General features: G+C 46.7%; 1 protein-coding gene across 1 annotated transcript in view; it reads left to right on the top strand.

Annotated features, from left to right (window-relative positions):
- The window catches only part of LOC144139673 (uncharacterized), a 38,375-nt gene extending 21,441 nt beyond the window's left edge, over window positions 1-16,934 (top strand). The window contains exons 7-10 of the mRNA XM_077671962.1: window positions 3,853-3,987; window positions 10,554-10,673; window positions 12,259-12,466; window positions 16,560-16,934. Coding sequence (XP_077528088.1) covers window positions 3,853-3,987; window positions 10,554-10,673; window positions 12,259-12,452 — 449 coding nt within the window. The 3' untranslated portion in view covers window positions 12,453-12,466; window positions 16,560-16,934. The remainder of the gene's footprint in view (window positions 1-3,852; window positions 3,988-10,553; window positions 10,674-12,258; window positions 12,467-16,559) is intronic.
- Window positions 16,935-17,682: the final 748 nt, after the last annotated feature.

Raw genomic sequence — 17,682 nt, 5'->3', positions numbered from 1 at the left:
GATAGTCTCTCTTGGGCTACTTAAACGAAAAAGTTTTGGTCTGTCTGTCAGTGACTCGATTCAGCCACCCAGCCAAATGATAACGGAAACTGCGCAATAGTCTTATATATCCTCAGCCAAATCTAAATGTCTAAGTCCGGTGTTAATATTCGTACTTGCCTACATTGTTCAACAAGAACAAAACTTTACCAAATTTAAGGCAGAAAATCTGTACATGAGTAATATTTGCAGTGTTACTTTATCAAAAATTCTGGATGCCTGGTTTTTGCGATAGCAAATAACATACTATACTACATCAACTGCATCAACTGCAAAAAACCGCTGCCTGCCGTTGCCCGCGCTACCTGGGGACATTTTAACAAATCAAACCACCACAGCATTGCGAATAAATGTTCCACTTGATAGGTTCCACGTTCCGCGCGGAACGCTCGTGGAGTAGGGCAACGTGGTTCTAAAAACGTTGTAGTAGGGTGCCTCGATTCACGAGCGTCTTTGCCGTACGGCAGCGCTGGAATCGGGGCACCCCACTTGGAGCAGTGGAACGCGGTAAATTTAAACAGACTTGAGCAAACCTCTAGCGTGTTATCTTGCAGGAACGAAACGGGAGAGGAACAGTATGAGAGGTGAGCGGGAAATTTGAGAAGGAAGACTTGCCAGGAGTGCCAGCCGACTATCGTCTTTCGTCGACATTTGCAACGAAAGGAGCAGATACGGGGCCACTTTTTTCTGGCTTTGTATGCGCGATATTTTACTGTGACCGTGTCGGAAGTGTTTGTTGTAAACGTAGGACGCTTTGAAAACCTTTCGGTATATCTGAACGCATTTTCAATGGGTAGCATTGAAAACTCGTAACTGCACCGAAATATGATCGTTACAACCGGTATATCGTTATGTCTGCCATCGTTATAAGTGGGTTCGGCTGTGTACTCATGAACGACTCAACCAGATCCTCCCTCAAAAATGCTTCCGAATGCGCACCGGGCATTCAGTTCCGCAACAATTTAAAAATAAAGTGACTAGCAGTTCAGAGAAAAACAAACTGAGAAAAAAGAAATTCCACAGCTACATGCAGGTCGATCATAACGGTTCACTCGGCATCGCTCGAGTTGCCTCGTCTGGGAAGCGTAAGCTGAACCTGAGTATTGCGTGCTTGCAACTAGCGGCGTGTTTTGCTTACAGGCACAAAAATTGTCGCAGGTATACACAGCCCCCTGTTTCCATACGACGCCAAAAAATTAAAATTTTGCCACGTCATTGTGACATTGTGTGCGCGTTTATTGACTGATCCATACCATTGTCTGGAATGGTGGTCCGAGCATGTCATGGGCAAGCAGTTATTCAGGAGAAAACTTTGTATGTCTCATTGAAGGTAGACCTCGAATGACCCGGGCGTCCACACGAACGGTAAAGAAATGCCAAGGAAGCTAGATGTAAGCCAAAGCAGATGAATATTAATTACCGAGGTTAATTGATTTATCAGTAATTCGCTAAAATTCAGTTCAATAATGCGGGATTAGCGTGTGTTGAGACGCAATAATTGCTTGGGGATTGATAGTAACAATCTGTAAGGTTGTCTTAGAGAGTTTTAAAACGGCGCACGCCGTACGCATAGTTAGCGCACCCTATATCTTTGCGCCATTCGCACTGAGGATGGTCCGCACGCTACCCATGTATCGCGTTTAGCTGTCGTAAGACGAACTGGCGCTCTTTCATCAAAATAGCGTACGTACGCTAGTCGGCTTGCGCATATTTTTGTTTGCGACATGGCGTCCAGTAGCACAACGGTCCTCCGCACTTCCGCTCTTCTGTGGCCAGTAATGTGTCACTACTGGAACAAGCTTTTAAAAGAAAGCTTAAATACATTCGTCCAGCGGTTTTGCGGACGATGCCCAAGGTAACCTTTGTCCGGAGACACTCCCCCGTCGACACACCCTTCGAAGCGCATCGCGTGATTCGCGCCGGGCCCGCTCTCGGTGCTACGCACAAGTCCCCGTTTTCGGGTCGACCTACTCGCGTATCGGCGGCGGCCGCGACGGGAGCGCCCGCTCAGCTCATCGGTAGCCGACCAAACCCGCAGCCTCCCACGCATGTGCCGCCGGGTCGTCTCGGGCTATGTGACTCGTTTTGCGCTGCGTTCGCCGTGAAAGAGGAACGCCGAGTTCGCCGATAATGAAAGCGAGGCCGGGCCTACTTCGGTGAGCGTTGCACGGGACGAAACGACCTTCACCCGTGGTCGGCAATGCCGCTATATCGAAGGTTAACCAAGCGAAACCAGGACTCAACCAGACTAAGCCAAGCTTTTGCTTTGCATATCCAAGGTTAGCTGACCAAAGCCGGAACCAGTTTTTTTGCTTCTGTGTTTTTAAATACGTCGCGTGGTGAAAACGTCGCCCTCGCGGTGCGCTCAATCGGCGTGACGTAGCTAACTTCCACAACAAAGCTTTGCAGGCAGGCCGGCAACTGAGAGAGAGAGAGAGAGAGAAAAGACTTTATTGACCACATCCGGCATGCAAGAGACTCGGTCCGGCCACGCAGGGCTCGGCCTCGTCCCCCTGTCTATCAGTCTAGGCTAGCACCTGAAGCTGCGCATGAGCGTGCATACGTGCGTGCCTGGGTGTTGTGTGTCAGTGTGTTTAGTGAGTGATGAGTGAGTGAGTGAGTGAGTGAGTGAGTGAGTGAGTGAGTGGTGAGTGAGTGAATGAGTGAGCGAGTGAGTGAGTGAGTGAGTGAGTGAGTGAGTGAGTGAGTGAGTGAGTGAGTGAGTGAGTGAGTGAGTGAGTGAGTGAGTGAGGTTCAACGCGCCGATGCTACAGAGGCGACGAGGCGCACCGTATTGGAGGGCTCCGGAATAATTCTGTCCACTTGGGGATCTTTAACGTGTGCCTGTGTGTGTGTTTGTGCGCGTAGAGTGCTCGCGGGACGTTGCGCATCTCAGGGTGGACTGTTTGCCCCGTTATCAATTTTTTATCCTTACGACGAGCGGGACGCAATCAATCGCCTGTTCATTTCGCGCTTTGGCTTCGAATCCCATGGCGTGTTTGTTCGAAACCCATTTATTCATTTTTTGGAAGTCGAATAATATGTATAGTTGTCAAACCGGCTTTTTTGGTTCAAAACGCTGTGTGCAATGGTGCAAAACAGCTGCCACTGGGCTTCGATGCTTCCACTAGGGTATGTGGTTAGATAAAATTACATTTGTACCATGTTATGCATCTTTTACATCCCATACTAAAGCGAAGACGTTTGTCAGCACTGGTTTGGTTAGTCGTATAATCTCTAGGCTCACGTCTGGCAGATTGGCCGATACCCGAGTCGCTTCGCAATATACTCAACAGGAGGAGCAGCAAGCGTTAGCGTGTCGCGACTAAACGATGACGAAACGCTCTACAAAACCTCCCGCGGTGCCTACGCAGCGGGTTGCAATAATTTAGCGCAGCGAGTTCGCAAATGCACCATACGCCAGGCTAAAAGTCGTTAAGATGAGTTACTGCAAGGTGAGTTAACGTGGGAATAAAGCAGGTCAATGGATTTTGAGAGTAAATTATATAAAGACGAACTAGAGATACTACATGAGGTTAGGTTTAGGAGGGAATAAGGTTGACAAGGATAGGTTAAAGTATTTTAGGAGGAAAATATGTGGGATTAAGAGAGATAACTCGGAATAAGGTGGGCTTAGAATAATTGAAGCGGGTTAAGGGCCGTAAAATTAGTTGGCTTGCGATGTCTGCTTGACATTTACATAGAAGGTACTCTTCAGAATTGCAAGCCACGTTTTTGCTTTGTTATAAGCACGCAAGCTGACATACGGTTCCAGAAAATCCTGTGCTGTATTGTTTTCTCTTCCTCTGGCAGACAACCTGGGTCCTTGTCCATACGGCAGGTGCGCAGCCGAGTACTCCGAGTGCGACCCCGTCAGCGAGCTGTGCGTGTGCAGGGAAGGATACAAGCTTTATGTATACGGCAAGGTCTGGAAGTGCGAAAAGGAAGGTCAGTTTTTAAAGACTATAGTCTTTCTTGGGCTACTTAAACCCAGAAATTTTGGTCTGTCTGTAGGTCTGTCTGTCTGTTCGTCTGTCTGTCTGTGACTCGATTCAGCCACCCAGCCAAAGCAAAACAATGCCTGCGCAATAATCTTATATAGTCACAGCTAAATCTACCCGTCTATGTCCGGTGTAATGTTCATACTCGTCAACATTGTTGAAGAAGAACAAGACATTGCGCAAATATAAGACAACAGATCAATACAAAAGTGATATTTGCGGTGTTCCTTTGTAAAAAAATCAAACATGCTTGACTTTTCCGAAATTAAATACTTCGTCAACTGCAGAAACAGAATTCACTCCGCCGTCGCCTGCTGTCGCCCGCGCCACTGTAGCTTCTGGCGCCATTTTAAGAAATCAACCGGCAATAGTTACGCAAGGTTCCACTAGATAGGTTCCACGTTCTGCTTGCAACCAGTAGGGAAACGCGGTTGTATAAATGCTGAACTAGGCCGCCTCGATTCACGCGCGTCTTCGCCGTACGGCAGCGCTCGCATCGAGACACCCGGATTGGAGCAGTGGAAAGCGGGAAATTTAAAATGATTTAAGGTAACCTTTGGCGTCTTTACCTTGGGAGGAGCGCGACGCAAGAGGAACAACATGAGAGGTGAGCGGGAAAGTGAAGGGAGGCATTTACTTCGCAAAAGCCGATAAAGTCTATCGTCTTTTGATGGCATTTGCACCGAAAGGAGCAGATACGCGGCCATTTTTTTCAAACAGCGTAGTCATACCTCGAGAGTTCCTCGAGAGTTGGCTTATCTATAACTTCTATTGGTGTTCCTTTATTAAAAAATTATGGATGCCAGTTTTTTGCGACATCAAATGAAATACTACATCAACTACAGAAAACCGTTGCCTGCTGTTGCCCGCGTTACTCTAGCTCCTGGCGGCATCTAAGAAATCAAACGGAAACAGCAACGAAAGATTCCACTAGACTAGATAGATTCCGCGTTCCGCTTGGAACGCTCGGGAAGTAGGGCAACGTGGTTCTATAAATGTTGTAGTAGGGTGCCTCGATTCACGCGCGTCTCCGCCGTCAGCGCTGGCATCGAGGCAGTCGACTTGGAGCAGTGGGACGGTGTAAATTTAAATTGATTTGAGCAAACCTCTAGCCTGTTCGATTATGAGCAATGAGACGGGAGAGGAACAGCATGGGAGGTGAGTGGGAAAGAGAAGGGGGCATTTACTTGCAGCGGTGCCGACCTACGATCGTCTTTCGTCGACATTTGCAACGAAACGAGCAGATTTTTGTGGGCCCTCCATTACGCCCCGCTTCATAGCCCAGGAGTAGCGTCGGCGCGTCAAACAGCAGAATTTAGAAAAAAAAAGATGCGCAAAAATTTGTTGTAAACGAAGGAATTAGGAAAAGTTAATGACTGCCCGCAATGATATACCGTCTTAGCGGCCAGTTGTCATGTAACGGTTGTGAAAGCTTTTGGAAACAGGCAAAAAAGCGTTACTCTGAGTCCGAATTCGCTGAAAATAAAAACAATCCTAAAAAACAGCGGTATCTACTGAACAACTTTCTTGACATCCACAACTAGCACTGCTATATCTAAAATTATCTATAATGGCATAACCTTCCATCAACCCATTCACATTACTTCTGCTTTCAGTGAATACTTTTCCCCTTGTTACACAAATGCGTCATAACATCCAGCGTGCTAGCCATACATTTTTTTTCTTTCACCTGTTACAGCAAACGAAGATTGTGCCACTCTTTCGTCTCTAAAAAATACAAGTGCTGGCCTTGATAAGATTTTCATGCGTCATTTAAAATTGGTTTCTCATCTCATTTTCGACACGCTTAGTAACGTAATCAACATTATCTTCAAAAGCAGTGTTTTTCCTTCCTCCCTAAAAAAAGCAAAGGTCATACCCATCTTTAAAAAAGGCGACCGGATGTTATTTTATAATTATCACACCATCTCTATTCCTCCCACCATTAGTAAATTAATAGAGCACATATTTTCTAAGTGCCTTAAAAGCTATTTATGTGAATGAAATCTTCTGAGTGATTGCCAGTATCGTTCCGATCGGGGCGTTCTACTAACCAAGCCGTACTTTCCTTAACAGACTATATAAAAAAATCAATCAACACCGGAAATTTTGTGGGTTCAGTTTTTTTAGGTTTCAGTAAAGTATTTGATACGATTGACCACGCTGTTTTGTTCCAGAAATCACAATAATATGGCGTAACAGGGCCTCCTCTAACGTTATAAAAAAGTTATTTCCTCAACAGACAGTACACAGTATACGTGGCTGACGCCTTCTCTCAAACTATAACATTTAACCAAGGTGTACCCCAGGGTTCCTTTTTGGGTCCGCTGCTCTTTATTTTGTATATTAATAAACTTTCAAATTTACTTCATTCCTTTTATTGCTTCCTATTAGCCGATGGTACCATAATATCTTTATGCGATACATCGATAACTTATCTTACCTCGAATTTTAATACTGTGCTCAATAACGTCGTTAGCTGATTTAGCGACCATTACTTAGTTGTTAACCCACAAAAAACTAACTTCATGATTTTCAGGACTTCCAATAGGGAGAGCAGCATCCTCCCCGCCATAATCCTCGGATCACCCACCATTTTTCCGAACGAACATTCATCATTTCTCGGCATCAAACTCGACCCTAGCCTTACGTTTTGTTTTCATTTTTCACGACTAAAGCATAAAACTGCATTTGGCATCCGGGCATTATTGAAGGCACGGCCGTTTTTTTTTCATCATGCACTGCTATCATTGTATTTCTCTTTTATTCATAGTCATATCAATTATGACATCGCCTCTTGGGGTAATGCATATTCTTCCCTTCTCTTCAGTCCAACACATACAGAATCAATCTATTCGCATTATTACACGTAATTCATATCGTTCCTCAGCTCCACCTCTTTTGCGTGAGAACAAGATGTCACTAGTGAATCAATTATTTACCTATAACTTAGGCATATTTTTTTACAAGTTACTTCACTGTTACGTTTCATACGATGCCATCGATCTTGTTCGCTTACAGACAAATTTCACCAGGTTTGCCGCCAATAACAACTTTTTATTACCTACTGTGCATACTAATAACGGTAAAAAAAAACTTCTTGCTTTGCGGCAATTTCAATTTGCAATGGCCTCCCTATCAACATAAAGTCTTCATCATTCATAACGATCTTTAAAAAAACTCCTCAAATATTTTTTGTTGTCGTTAACATGGAAAACCACACCTATATTTCATGGTTGTCTGCAATAGTGTTTGTTCTTGTATGCCTTTATTTTGTAATGTTGTAGTTCATTTTCGCTTCCTGTTTTTGTTTTCGTTTACTTCATTGTTTGCTGATTCTCAAAATTGTCTCTTGATATTTGGACTTCTTTTTCTTGACTAGGTATGGTCAGGTATATTTGTTTTGTTTTGCGGCCTTATACATTTTGCGTTGAACATTTCTCATCGTGGCTCCCGTTACGCTCGTCAGAACCTGAGACCCTCGCCTGTATTATTTGTTTGTATGTTTGAGTACAAAATAAAAATGAATTTGAATTTGAATTTGAATTAGTCGCTGTCGTTTTCTGTAACCATGCTCCTCCCTCAAGTGCATGTATAGAAAGCAGAGAAAAGTTAGGCCTGGTTCAGACTGTTGCCGCAACTGCCGTAATAACTTTAAACAATCACGTCATTTCACGCTTAGCCAACCCAACTTCGTGACACGCCGTTCTTTTACGTCCATAGATCACGATATGGCTTTTGCGGCGGTAGTCTGAACGTATGTAACGTTTACAACTTCACCGTTAAATTTGACAAGAAAATGTAACTCGCACTAATGATAGACTCTTGTGAGCGGTGATCATCATCATCATCATCATCGTGAGCTTGTTTGTGTCCACTGCAGGACGAAAGCCTCTCCCAAAGATTTCCAGCCACGCATATCGAGTGCCAGTTGAGTCCATGTCTTCGCCCCAAATTTTCGTGGCTCATTTCGACAACGAGTTTTCGGCCGACCCCTGCTGCGTTTGCAGTCTACTGGCAGCCAGTCTGTCAAACGGATGGTCCACCTGCTGTCCTTCATTCGCATTACGTGACCAGTCCATGCCCATGTCCTTCGCTTAGCTTGAACTAGAATGTCCTTCACCTCGGTCTGTTCCCTAATCCATGCGACTTTTGTCCTGTCCCTCAAAGTGACCCCTAGCATTCGGCGTTCCATGACCCCTTGTGCCGATCGAAGTTTGGTTTCAAGGCACAACCAAACGGTGAACTGAGCGGTGAACTGTCACAAAATCATTTTTCGCAAAGTTTTGGCAAAAAAAATTCCCCGCATTTCCCCGAGGGGAAGAATGTGAAAGTGCGAATGCACGAGTTGAATTTGCGCGGTTCGGTAATGTTCGCGAAAGAGAGATCACACACACACACACACACAACTACAAAGAAAGAAAGATGCATTTATTCACAGACACCTATTTGTGTTGTCGTTGTACTTGATTGCTAGAGGGGATCTCAGCTTTGAAATTTCGTGTCAGTACTCCTTTAAGCCGGTGCATTAGCCCTTCTCACGCCCGATTCTTGGCCAATCCCCCACGTGGGTATGTGCCATGTCAGCGGCCAGGCAGCGCGCGCCCATCTCCCCCCGTTGCCAAGGAAGACGAGGAGATTCCTGGCCAATCCCCCACGTGGATATGTGCTATGTCAGCGGCCAGGCTGCGCGCGCCCATCTCCACGTGCGCGGACATCGCCGGTGGACGCAGGTTCAGGGTCGCTTAAGAAGTGCATTGCACTTAACAAGAGGGACAGCCGCTTTTTAGATGCAGAGCATCTGATTCACTCGCCCTGTCCCTCCGGCGTCGTCGTCGTTGTCGTCGGCGTTGTCCACCCCTCCCCCATTATCCTCGCCGCGCCAGCTGCGCTCTCCGCCGCTCACCCCCTCTCCTCTCCGATAGCGAACACTCTCTCGCGAGGGGCATTGGATTGGATTCGATTGGCTTGGCTTGGCTTGGCTTGGCTTGGATTGGATTTGGATTGGATTGGATTAAAGTGGATTGTGTTGGATTGTGTTGCGTCATAGCCGCGGCAGACGCGCTGGGGCCGGCGCATGTGCAGTACTCTCTCTTCCGCGGTTTCCTCTCCTTCGGGCGCGCTGCGCATATAACCGGTGTGCCGTTCTCCGGCGAAGCAACATCCGCGCTTGGCTCAAACTCCTAGAGTCCACGCCAGTCATCGACTGGGACCGGCTTACGCAGTCCCCTAAACGTTATGCGCGCTATAAAACGCGGTCCCTTCGCCGCTCCGCCTATGCGTCACATCTACACAGGGGTTCCCGCTAGGGGAGGTGGGAGTTTTTCTGAGCACTCACAGAAAGTTGGCTTTTCCGCAAAGTGTTTTTTATTGCTCACAGAAGGTATGCACAGAACCCGTGAGCCGTGTAGATTCTCTTCAATCGCTTTTATTAGTTCAGTTACTGCTATTTGCAGTCACTCCAATAAAGTATGCTCTCAAAGGGCCGCGCCTTGTAACTGTGTACGATATTTTATAAAGTTAGCACGCCGGCTACAGATGAACCGATTACGTATTGTCGTTAAGGTGACGATAAGGCGACAGATAAGGAGACGGTATAAATGGAGACAGCGCTTAGTTCAGGCTTTCTAGTATGGTCAGGCAGAAACATAAATACATAACCCTTTCAGACGCCATGTACGCAGCTGTGTACATTTCAATCCTGCGGCTTCTTACAAAAAGAAATACCAAATCTGAAATTTTCGCTTGTTTAGCGTAATTTTGTATTTTTCATCTAATCGTAAAGATTTTAGTGCCGTTTGGTGACCCGTAAGATAAATACAACCGTAAACAAACAAAATGGCGACGCACGCGACGGCATCAGAGGGTTAGCTTTTTAAACGCTTTGTCATTTCTTTCTCAAAAGAATTGCGGCCCTAACAAATATAGAAACAATGCCTATCACTGCTATATAAATACGCAGGAATAGTCAGCGCTAATTCAAGCTCCTGACCTGTGTTACCCTAAGCGGAAAATTATGTGACTTTAACAAAAGAACTCAGATTGTGTTGGGGACAGTAACCTGCCAACTCGTCTTATTTGGTGAGATACAGAGCATAAAAACACAGAAATTTTGTAGGGGGAAATCACGAGCGCCGTGTGAAACCGTTAAAAGAATAAAACTAAAATAACATAATGATAAAAAAAACACTTCATAAGTATACAGCTCGGAACGTAGGTAAAATAGTCGATTTTCAATCCGTCTTTCTTCATAAATATTGCATTCTTGTGTACTGAACGTCGCAGAAGAAATGGATTATTCAGAAAACCACCTTCGGCGCTCGCATTTTTCAGGTGGTTAAGGCCTTCTCGAGATGTCCAGATTTTGTTTCCTCGGGGTCAAACCTGAAGCAGGTGATATCCGAGCTGTGAAGAAATGGAACCTTAGAGCGCAAAATGACAGTTAATTTGGACTCAATTGCCCCGGCACATCGCCCTTCTACTCTCACATCTTGGTCTCGTTCCTGTATGCAGATCTGACACAAGTTGAGCGTACCTGCCAGACCGCCGACGACTGCTTCCCTGGGGAGATTTGTGATGATAATGTCTGCACGTGTCCCAAGGGCACGGAGCTCAAGGGTCTCAAGTGCGTCAGTAAGTCTCCTTTCCAAACTTTCGTCGTAGACAGGTACAATATATGCCTCAGCAGAGCTCGTAATATGGTGAATAAGCCACCGACTGATGACAAAAGCCGCGCTGCTGCCGGAGAATGTAAAAGGAATTCTCGAAATGTCAGCAGTAACTGAGGTGATGGTGAAATCGAGGCTCCGACGGACGCCCGTCTGGTCGGCAATGACATTGAAATACAAAAAAGGAAGACGCCGACCACACGAGAAAATAAAACAATGACGTTTCGGCACCCCGAACGGGACCTTTGTTCACTCTCCCGTTTTATTTTCTCACGTTGTCGGCGTCTTCTTTATTATGTATTTAAATGAGGCAATGATTTTGGAAAGTTAGCTGCAACGGATGACACCAGAAACTGCAGAATAGATGAGGGGGGGGAGGGGCCCAGGCAGAAATCTTTTTCCTGGGCTCTAGTTCCAATATAATCTAGCGTGCACCCTGAAAGAGTTGAAATGCCTTCACATACGCTGTGCCTAGCATTTTTTAAGCTGCCTGCGCCGAAACTTTTACCTCGGCATCTCTGACGCCACGCTGTAGAGATGTACTTCGCGGCACAGCACCACTAGTGACATATACTCGGGGACAGCTTTCTGTGGGAATGGAGCGAGAGCTATGGGGGAAGGGGAAAGGGAGCTAGCTGCTCTGTGTTACTGCGCGAAAGTAGTTCCCAATAAACTGGTTTCGGTTTCAGTTTCGGCGTGAGAGATAGGCAATTGATACAGTTCATTTCTTCGCATGAGATCCATGGTGAGTGCGCTGAAGCACGGTCACCGAGCATGCAGGCATATTGGCGTCTGCATCCCCGCGCTTCATTCGTTCGTAAACACAAGCCAACGCTTTGACTGGAGAACTCAGACCGACTGTAAACACTACCGCCAATCACTGTATCGTTCAGAAGGGAAGTGAATTTTGTCTGCGCGGCAGTTCTGGCGGCATACGCTGATTTGTGAACTCTTCTGGAGCTCAAAATTGGGCAGCATCACCGACATGTATAGCGCACATACATTGCGCAGGCGCGGTATACCGATAAGCCGGCAAACTGGCTAACCGAACGGATTGCGGTAACGGCGGAGTGACCCGGTTGCATCAGCAGCTCACACTTGGCCGTACACTCTGCAAACCACTCGCTTCGTTTGTTTGCATAGCGAAGCTTCTTGAAAATCCTATGCGGAGAATGAAGTGGCCAGCTGCCGAAAGCGGTCGACCAAGACGCCATGTTTGTTTTTTTATTCGGGAGGGAACCATTGCCACGACAGCGGGGACAGCTTCAACCCGAAAAAATCGAATAATTAAAAACTATGCTTTCTGTTTTATACTAGCTAGTAATTTAGTGGCATTATTCATCCAATTCTGAATCATAACTATATATTCTTGGATTACTGAGGTTACCGCCAGCCAGTTTTTGTTGAACTACTTGCAGGTGCGCAGTGAACAAGCGTGGTTCGGCTCCGTAGCCTTGACTGAATTCCCAGAGAACGTTGTACCTAGCGGCACCCGCAAAAATAGCTGTTGTGGTGGGTACCGAGCTCCTCAACTGTTCAATGGCTCGCAGGAATCGTGCTGCCCAAGGAGAGGTCGGTACTGGGATTGATCCTGTGGCTTTCCGCGATCATGCTCGCTGTGATCGTGGTGTTCATCTCGTTCGGCTGCTGCCTCTACATCCTGGCGCAGCGCGCTGAAAACGAACAAAACGACATACTGAAGATGTTCGAGGCCACCGACCAAGAAGACCAATCGATGGGCTGATTTCCGCCTGCCAGGTTTGTTTTCACCGTCGTTCTTGGTACTAGGATTAGGTTCTTGCAGAATGGCGCTAACTGGACGTCTTTCGAACTGCGGCTCTTTTTGGCTAAGGTACCGTGCATTTGAAAGACGACGGTCTTTTTGGGGCTATTCGGGTCCGAAACGTTTGGTTCGTCTTTCTCTTCCTTTATCCAGCCACCCAGCCAAAGCTTAAAGACGTCTTGAGCGAGACAATTATATACGGGAAACATCTGCAATCTAAAAATTTTGCGCAGCTTGCACTGCTAGTGCAAGGCGGGAGAAACAGCGGATATTCTTCTTCCGCTTTTGCGAAGTCGTGTGCCGGCGCAGTGACGTCATAGCTAGGCGAGGCTTGGCTCCGCCTTTGCAGCTGTGCGAAGGTCGTGCCTGGCTCCTCGCGCCGGAGGAATTTTCAACTCCGTAGTTTTTACCGAACTAAGGAACAAACGAGCGAACGAACGAATGAAAAAAAAAATAGGAAGAGTGAAAGAAAGAACGAACGAAAGAAAGAAAGAAAAGAGAACGTTCATGTGAAGTCCAAAGCCGACGCTACGAATAACCCACCTTATATAATGCTCTACGCCCTGCTTGTGGAGATAGCTGAACCCAATAAAGCAAAAAAAGATAGCTCAATTGGATACACACCGGTTTCAAAACGCGGGGGACCCAGGTTCGACTCCCACCAAGGGAAGATTTTTTTCTTTCCGATTAGAGGTTTTCTTTCCGCGTTAAGAATCTCGCGGCCGGGATAAATCGCTCCGCTGTTAAAATATAAGGTGATGGTCCGCATATCAGCGAACGATACCTTATGTCTTGTTTACCTATTTGTTTTGTTGCCAACGACTGGCTGCTCCCGTTCTCTGGTCCGTTTTCGAAACGAAGAGCGCGTTCTCTTTCCAACGCGAAGCAGTGTATTTCCTACACCCCCAACACAGTTTTCATTTCGCTGAAGCCGCTTTACTCGGCGCAGCCCTGGCGCTACCCCTTCCCACCACCGAGTTCACTTTCACGACTGATATTCCCTGCGCGAATTCTGCAGTAGCCTGTTTCACAATTTGCGCAATCAGCTGATAACGTGGAGTGTACCGTTATCTGTTGACGGTAAGAAATCAAGAGAAAAGCGAATGAAGGAAAGCCGCTGCCAAGCGAATGAAGGAAAGAAAAACAAATGAAGGAAAGAAAGCGAATGAAGGAAAGAAAAACAAAGGAAAGCCGCTGCCAATGAACATGTAGCCGCCACCATATCCACCTGAAATTTTACCTCGTCGAGTAGCTACGAATCACTCCCGGATGAAAAGAAACCTGTCCGCTCGGAACGCCGATGTGAACGCCCAATTCTTCTGCTGGGAAGGCTTTTCGCGCGACATTTTAGCCCTTGTAGTTCACGCCCAAGCACGCGCCCATTACCGGTTGCCAGTTTATGCGTGCACGGGCTGCGGGGAAGAAGGATGGGGGCGTGCACGTACAGCTAGGCTTGATGACGCGACCATTCACATGCCTGTTGTACTGGTGGGAAATTTGAACATTGAAGTCTCACGGAAGTCTCACGGCTTAGTGTGACCCGTCAGATGTCCTCCGGGGTCGAGCAGCACGTGTTTGGGTCGGCGTGTTACACAGACAGTGAGATGCCTACGATGCGGGAGTGAAACGGGTGGCCAGATGTTTGTCGGCTAGAATAAAGCTCGAGTCCCTGCAGGGCGGATGTATGTCGTTCGCTCGGAGGACGAAGACCGGGAATGGACGGTGTGTCGGCCGAAAGAGAAGCGCAATGGATGCGGAAATAACGGAAAGGCGCTGCCGCCACCGTCCCCGTTACAAGTTCTTGCTCATCGAGTAGCTGCGAATCGCTCTCGTGTGAACAACATCGAGCCAGCTTGGAGCACCAAACTGAGACAACACTTCCTGTTCAGCTTGAATGGCTTTCACGGCGTTTATTTCTACGTTGTCTTTCACTTCTATGCGCGTGCACATGACCGTATCCGGCTCACGGGTGCACGCGATGGGAGTGTCCTGGAGGGAGGTTTAAACGTGGACGTGAAAAGGCCCAATGAAGCCTGTCCGATGCCCTCAGGGGTCCGGCTAAGTGGGTTGGGTTGTTACACACAATAAGATGCCTTTGACGCGAGAGAGAAACAGACAGCTCCATGCTGTCCGCTAGATAAAGCTCGACACCTTCCAAGTTTTATTCAGCTAATCGGAGGAAGTATATTCACTCCCAAATTACAAACAAGCTAATTGGCTAGGAAGTATATTCACTCCCAAATTACTAACACCACGACGGGGACAAGCAAGTACAGGGTTAAAGCGCTACTAGCAACTGAAAATTTATTACGGGAAGAAACATACATAAGTAAAGACCGCTTATATCGAACAGCGCCACCATTGTAAAATAGTTCGATATAGCAAAAGTTCGATTGGGAAGTGAAGAAAAAAAAAACCTATATGAGAGCAATCTTGCCGAAGGGGTCACGAGCTAAGGCTGAGCTCTTACCACCCCGCAGTTCACTATTGATACGACACTTTATCGGGAAGAAAACATTAGTTTATTGGGGCGGAAGAACTGCGTGAGTGTAGCCTGCTTCTTGGAGCCCAACGCGTTGCTGGTCGGCAAGCGCAAGACCGCTGCCCTCAATGGCACTGCAGTATCGCCGTAGCAGGGCCACGGCAGCGACGGCTTCGCTCGAGCTCGGAAGCGGTACGGAGTCCTCACCGTCTTCAACAGATCGGAAACAAGCATGGATGCAAGCGAATAACGGCGAACCCAGCGAACCGAGCAAGTGCGGCCAGCAAGTGGCGCTTTCGGCTCCAACGGCATGCATGCGTGGAGCTGGTCCACTCTGCCACGGCCGGTACGCGCCCGCGCCAAAGCGACACCCGCGCCACCGCTGCGCGCCGATGTATTGCGGAAAAGCCTGCCGCATGCATAATGACAGCGGAAAATCCCGCGATGGAGATTTCGACATATCCATTGTGAGCAAAATCACGTTCGATATAAAAAGTTTCAAACCCATGTAATTTTCACCAGAATTATACAAGGGTTCGATATAGGAAATAATTCGATATATCCGTGTTCGATATAAGTGGGCTTTACTGTATATACATGAAATAAATGCTACCGTCATACCATTCAAATTTACAATCTATTATCCGAAAAGATCAAGGCTCACCAACAACCAAACATTTTATGCATATTCAAACCGCACGTGTGCTGACAAGAACAAAACGCAACACGTTTTATCAACCCTGATTCAAAAAGGCATACTCAGTGTCAGACAGCAAGACCGCTGGTTGGCTCACACATTCATTCCCTTCTTTCTTTATACGGAAGGCTTCTATTATATCTCTTGTTAACCGTTTTTTGTGTTTATCAAAAATTAACGTGTCACGCATTTTTGGGCTGCACTTACATACAGTCTCTGCAATGAACGGCTAAATGTGAATACGGTGACCCTTTTAGCGAGCTCTGATGTTCGCGAAGGCGTACGTTCAGGCAGCGGCCGGTCTGCTTTTTTTTTTTTTCAGAGATAATGTTTTTTTTTCGTAATAAATTTTCAGTTGCTAGTAGCGCTTTGTCCCCTGTGCTTGGTTTTGTCCTCGTCATTGTAGCGCTTTTCCCACCAACAAGCCCAGCTCGCAGTTCTTCTAAATATGGAGCTCACTAAGCCGGACATGATATTTTGACATGGTTTTGTCCGTTGCATCTTATGCTCAAGCCGTACGTTCATGGTCCTGTTAACCCACTCTTCAACTGGAACTTTTCTTTGGTGCCCAGACTCACCTGCGAAGGTGACAGTAATTCTTTGTGTATCCAAGCTCCTGCAAAGCGCCAAATTTTGTCGTAGTTCAGCGATACATCCGTGTATGGGCGACTACATTTTTTGACGTCGTAGTAAAGTGACCTGAAACAGGAGTGAGGTGTCCCGAAGTCCTGACCAGGGCTTACAAATACACCTCAGGTTTGTTATCTTCACCTGTGCTAATCTTTTTTGCAATTAACTTGCACCTCAATGTCCTATATTGTATGCGGGTCGCCGCGTTGTGCTATGTTCATTTCCCGCACGTATTTTGAGCGGTCCTTTTTTTTTTCAGGTGCTCAAGTTTAATCTTGGATTGGAAACTTGGATTTCTGGCTGCCGACTGCGCCCCGACGGTTTTCCTGCTTGCAAAAGCCACTTTATTATCTGTTTCTTTTGATACAGTACTAGCAAAGTTATACTTCATTTTACTTACTCTACTTATTGACTTATCCCTGCTTCGCTTATTTTTATCCGTATGACTTGAGCAGCAGAAGACTGGAGAAATGACTGTTACTTGCATAGGCTCTGGTTGCACTTGCACAGCAAAGTGCGCTAACGTCGTACATATTTGTGACAGTTATGGAGTTTATTGAATAATTAAGCCTGAATTGATAGTAGTCCAAATCTGTGAACTTTTGTGACTGGTAATAATTATGTGTAAGTAAATAATAAACAGTTAATTGAACATTTTTAAGGACCCACTGGTTTTGCTACAGGATGTTTGAGACGAGTCAGCTGAGGTTTCTGACTTGTTACCTTAAGCCTGCCTATGCCAGAGCCCCTGGACAGTATTGCGTTTGCAGGTTGACTTCTACTTCAGTTGACATTGACCGCACGATTTCACCTGGAGCTGAGGTCGGGGTCATCAGGTCGCTATCGGCTGAGCAAACGAGGTTGGAGGTTTGAATAACCTGACCCGATGAGATCCCCGGGAGGCTTACCAAGGGTTAAAATATAACAGATAAACATGCATCAACTGTTCCTTTTGAACGCATTCCTTCTTGCGATTTTATGGGGCTAGAAAAAATCAAACATGCTTCAACGAACCCTTCGAACCGAGGCGTAGCTGGTTATGGCCTTTTTAAAGCATTGTAACGAGAAAAATATCGCTAACGCTCCGGAGGGCGGAGCGAGTAGTACTAAACAGAAAATGGACATGGATGCATGTCTGCAATCATGGATGGATGGATGGATGGATGGACGGACGGACGGGAGGATGGATGGATGGATGGATGGATGGATGGATGGATGGATGGATGGATGGATGGATGGATGGATGGATGGATGGATGGATGGATGGATGGATGGATGGACTGCCACGAAGAGAGCAGCCTGGGTCGCTGGTGGCTGTTGCGCTTTACCCGCCGCGGTGGCTCAGTGGCTAAGGCGTTGCGCTGCTGAGCATGAGGTCGCGG

The sequence above is a fragment of the Haemaphysalis longicornis genome, unplaced genomic scaffold, assembly GCF_048455015.1.
Source record: "Haemaphysalis longicornis isolate Haplotype H1 unplaced genomic scaffold, Haemaphysalis longicornis Haplotype H1 scaffold_5, whole genome shotgun sequence".
Taxonomy (NCBI): Eukaryota; Metazoa; Arthropoda; class Arachnida; order Ixodida; family Ixodidae; genus Haemaphysalis; species Haemaphysalis longicornis.
The sequence above is the reverse complement of the archived record's forward strand: the minus strand, read 5'-3'. Positions and strand labels throughout refer to the sequence as shown.